General features: G+C 38.0%; 1 protein-coding gene across 1 annotated transcript; it reads right to left on the reverse strand.

The window, feature by feature from the left end:
* Positions 1 to 3906: 3906 nt before the first annotated feature.
* Positions 3907 to 4860, reverse strand: LOC306639752 (olfactory receptor 8J1-like; the record flags this gene model as incomplete). Its single annotated transcript, XM_079103506.1, has 1 exon — positions 3907 to 4860. The coding sequence occupies one exon, from the start codon at positions 4858 to 4860 to the stop codon at positions 3907 to 3909; it is 954 nt and encodes a 317-aa protein (XP_078959632.1).
* Between the last annotated feature and the right edge of the window lie 396 nt (positions 4861 to 5256).

The following is a 5256-nucleotide window of genomic DNA, read 5'->3' on the forward strand; positions in this document are numbered from 1 at the left end:
TAGCTCCTTTTCCCAGAACAAGGCATTGTGTACCAATGTTTATTATAGGGGTGACCTATTCTTTGTAGGAAGGAAGGAATGTTGTGAAACCTTATTCTTTTATCTTACCACCACACATAAACAAAACCATCATCTGGATTAAACCACCCTGTAAGAGACAGGGGGAGATCTATATCTACCTTCTCTAAGGGCTTGCCTTTAGGGGGTTAGCAGGGCTTGCCATTGATAAAATAAGCTAGTCCATATCTAGTAGCTACTGTGGGAGGTGCTTTTTGCATACTCATGGTTGGAAAGACAGACGGTTCCGTGGCCAAATTTATGTACTGCATTACATGTTCATAACAAGCACCCCAGGAAGAAGACACATCACACAGTGGTAAAAGATTTTTTACCACTTGTGGCTGAGAAGGAGTTATAGTCCCTAATGTTTTATTAATATTCTTGGGAAATTCTGTAGTATTCCCTTCACCCTCAGTGATTACTACCAAGGAATAGTATGAGTAATATAATATTAGAAACATAGTGCAGAAAAAGGACCAGAGCCCGGAGGCAAGCATCTGGCACCTCCCGGGACGATGAGTCCTTGCAAACATCATTCCCCCAGTGGATCCTTGTCAAGCATTGGTTGGGTTGCCAGGCGCCCCCACAGGCAGGCATCACATCCGGTGTCCCCATCCGGGCAGGTCTCACCCTGAATTCATCTTACAGTTTCCTGGCAGAGTCGCCAAATGGTGCTGGACATAGGAATTTTGACTTGGTAACAGTAGAAACAAAAGCAAGTGAGGCAAGAGAACTACAGGCAAGGTTTTTTTTTTTTGTTTTTGTTTTTTTTTTTTTTTTTAGGGCTTCTCCTAAGAGAAGGGAAATAAACACTAACCAGAATGTATGGCTGGCTCCCCAGAAAGAGGAAGAGAGAATTTTATTCATCAGAAAAGGTTGTTGCAAGAGGTGCTATGGTTTAGGAATGTTAATTGGTTACAGGTACATTTCCAAGGTCTGTTTCCTTTTCCTGTGAGGATCTTTAACTCTGAGGAAGGCACGGTCAGTTGGCTCTCCTGGAACTAAGTTAATTTTACGTATTGCTGCCTCAGTCTGTATAAACATCTCTGTCATGTGATAAGGATGAGTCCCTATAGTGATTAAGAGAGCACATGGGTAGAAATGGAAGAGAGCATAGATCACGGTAAGCAGCGGGTTATGATCCTGGGAATCTGCACAGTATCTTTGAGTGGTTCAGACCATGAGTTAAAGCCCAGTTCACTGTCTCTGTGTCCTAAGGAGGTCTCTGTCTTAATTCTGTCTCTACCTCTAATCTATGACAACCATGAACACTCCCTAAAAGTCTAATCTCCTTCTCCAGTAGTATGAAATGTGGCTGCCAACCATGTACTTAATTGTTCACTTCTTTTTTATCTGTGTATAATGGTTAGAATTTTTAAACTCCATCCTCATGAGAAACAGTTTTATTGCCCAAGTGCTAAGCTGTACAGAGTTCCTCTTGCCTTTGGTATCACTTCTCTGGTCTTTCCTGTGTTTAATAAGTCAGCATGTTTCTCCTTACCTACTTCAGAAAAATCATTCCACATATTTTTAATACCAGAGAATGTTCTTGTCACATTCTGTACTCTTTTCCAGTGTCCTCTGGATCTCTTAAATGATTTGTTTCTAAATTAGCATTCATTAAAGATTTCTCTTTGTTTTGTAAGACTCTGTATGTATTAGAAAAAGACACAGTGTCATGTATCCACCATTACAGTGTTGGGCCCAATAGTTTCACTATAGGAAAATGCACCCTAGGCTTCTCCTACTTAACCCTTCCTTCCCAAACCTTCTCCCCCAATCCTCTGGAAACCACTGATCTGTTCACCATCTCTAGAGTTTTCCTCACATGTAATGACTTAGGCATGGAATGATGTAGTCTTTCAGGTTCACTTATTTCACTTAGTAACATGCACTGAAGGTTTTCTACTTCTTCGTAGTATTAATAGCTCACTGATTTTCTTGTTTAATAGTATCCCCTTGTATGGATGCATTTGTTAAATTGCCCTCTGGAGGATGTTGGTTGCTTTCAAAGTTTGTCAATTATCCATACAATTGGCATGTATCCCTTGGAATTTATGTTGGATAAATTAAAATGCCTGGGAGTGAGGTAGACCAAGAAAACCTCAACTTTGCTTTCAGATATGGATTGAATTGATTTGAGTATAACATTTAAAAACTCATTCAGAGAAGTGTTTGTAAAACAAAAGTTACTTCAGTGGCCATTCTTGGAAAGGTTAGAGTTGTAGTAGAGTGTGAGGTAACAGCAGTAATTGGAGTAATCAACATACTGGGAACTGGCTGATAAATTTAATGGAGAATTCGTAACAGACTAGCAGATCAGCTAGTGAGGAAAAGAGCATAGGCTTTTACAGTTGCAAGGTATCCAAGAAAAATATCTTAGTACTGAGCTTCCAAATAAACCCACTGACTAAAATAAGAACAACAAATCTCAGAGAGAGAGAGAGAGGAACAGAGTTCAGAGTTTCACATCCCATTAGGTAAAGTGTCCTTCTGAAAACTGTAGATATTCAAGGAAAAAGAAAATTGTGATCCACAAAAGAGAAATAATAGTCAAGAGAAATACTGTCTGAGAAGCCCAGAGGTAAGACTTGTACACAAAAACTTCAAAGAATTAAGGCAACTATGAAGTTATGCAATCACAATCTTTGCATGTCTTTGAGTATAGATATTTTTGTTATACAACATTTCCTTACTGATATTAAAATAATTATGACTGAAGATTTAATGTCTATATTAACATTCTTCAATACTAATGCCCAGTCATAAGAAAAGTGAACATGTGCACAGAATGTTAATATATGATTGTCAGTCTAGTACTTTGATGTTTGCCAATATTAATTTCTAAGAGACTTTGTCAGAATACCCCATCAGTCTATTAAAATATGACTGTGTAGGCTTTATCTTATAATTCTGATTTGATAATTCAGAGACACAGCTGGGCTACCCCCATGAATTTAAATTTGTCAAGTAGACTTAGGTGTAAACTAACTGAGCAAGAACTTCCAGAAGACAAGACAACATTTTTACAAAGCACAATGAAATATTTTCTGTAACAGTATGAGTAACTTTCACAAAAACAGTCAATTAATTGCCTAAGAACATTAAAAACAGTAAATTTATTTTGTACACAAGATACTTACTTTAAGATACTTACATGATATTTAGTGTAAGGATAAACATATTTACAGATTTGACAATCTTTCAGATCAATTCCAGCATATTAAAAGTGTTACATTGTGTCTTTAATTCAAAAATTGTAACATTATATTGTTTAGATTAAATAATTTCAATCTTAATATGCTTATCATTCAGAATGTGAGGTCAAGTGGTGACAATCATCTATTGATTCAAACACGATTAAGATAGGGATAATTTTCTTTTAAATAAAATTGTGAGATCAGTTTTGTAACATATTTGTATCCAGGATTTTACTCATCTGTAATGAACAGAATTTCAAGATATGATGATCTACTACACTAAACTGTACCTCGGGAGAAACATAAAGGAAAGCTAAAGAAAAAAAAAGATTGATTTTACTTCTCTAGTCCATTATACGTTTTCTCCATTCAAGTTTATTTAATTCTTTAACTGATAGCTTCCCTTATTCCTGAAAACATTGCTTCCAAATTAGCTACCTGTCAAACCCACAGGGCAAAATGGATAAATAGCATCTTTGTTTTTGTATTACCATTAGAACCCCAAAATGTTTTTTTTTTTTAATTTATAATTTCGCATGAATCCAAGAATGCCATGGAGCCACTAAATCAGTTATATAACTATATTTTTCAATCTTTATTTTGTACATCACATAATCATAAGCATCTCTTCATTTACCTGAAGACTTTAAAACTGCAGTGACTTAAGGGAACAGCACAGATCCTCCATGAACCTCCTTAAGGCAGCCTTCACATCCTTGTTCCTCAGGCTGTAGATCATGGGGTTCAGCATGGGGATGATCAGGGTGTAAAACACAGATGCCATTTTATCAGTATCCAGGGAATGGCTGGATCGAGGCTGCAAATACATGAACAGCAGAGTCCCATAGAAAACTGTGACTGCCGTCATGTGAGAAGCACAGGTGGAGAAGGCTTTTTTCCTTCCCTCTGATGAACTCATCCTTAGAATAGACAAAACAATGTTGAAATAAGATACGAGAACTATAGTCATAGAAAACAAGATATTTGTAGCAGCTGATATAAAGACCACAGTTTCTGGAATGTAAGTATCAGAGCAGGACAGTGCCAACAGAGGGACACTATCACAGTAAAAATGATTGATGACATTGGAAGCACAGTAAGACACAGAGAACACACAAGACGAAACCACAACAGCTGTGGAAAAGCTATACAGGTAGGTGAGGGACACCAGCAGAAGGCAGATCCTGTGAGATACCACCACCATGTAGAGCAGGGGGTTGCAAATGGCCACATAGCGGTCATAGGCCATCACCGCCAGCATGAAAACCTCAGCTACGATGAAAACCAGGAATGCTCCCAGTTGGGTGGCACATTCATAGTATGAAGTGGTTTTCTTACTTACTAAGAAGTTGACCAGCATTTTAGGGGCAATGACGGTCGAGTTGCTAAAATTTATAATGGCCAGATGTCGGAGGAAAAAGTACATGGGGGTCTGAAGCCGAGAGTCAACCCTGGTGAGGGTGATGATGCCCAGGTTCTCTGTCACAGTCAGCCCATAGATGACCAGGAAGAGCAGGAAGAGAGGAATTTGCAGCTCTGGAAGATCGGAGACTCCTATGAAAACAAACTCTGTGACTTGGGTGGCATTTTCAGGAGCCATGAGTTTGATGGAAATTCTTCTGTTTGTGGAAGTAAAGAAGAAATAGTTATGAATTTAAGAAATTATTTTATGGGACTGTCACTATGTGGCAAGGCCAATTCCTTGGTTGAGATTTCCTAAATTATGCATTAATCTTGCTCAGTCATTAAACTCAAAATTCCAGATCTATTATGTAAAATTTGCAATCATTTGGAGAGAGAAAGTATGGCAGATTATTAGGTGCTCCAGCATCATGGAACAGTTTGTTTCCTTCCTTGTAATCTAATGGAATTCTTCTGTCTTTAGTATAAAACATTGAAAGCCATGATTCATAACTTATGCTTTTCTCCATGAACTTGATGGAGGCCTTAGGAATTGTAAGGACCGAATAAACCAATATTCCCTCCCAACCCCTTG

Source organism: Sciurus vulgaris, assembly GCF_902686455.1.
Source record: "Sciurus vulgaris genome assembly, chromosome: 11".
Classification (NCBI taxonomy): Eukaryota; Metazoa; Chordata; class Mammalia; order Rodentia; family Sciuridae; genus Sciurus; species Sciurus vulgaris.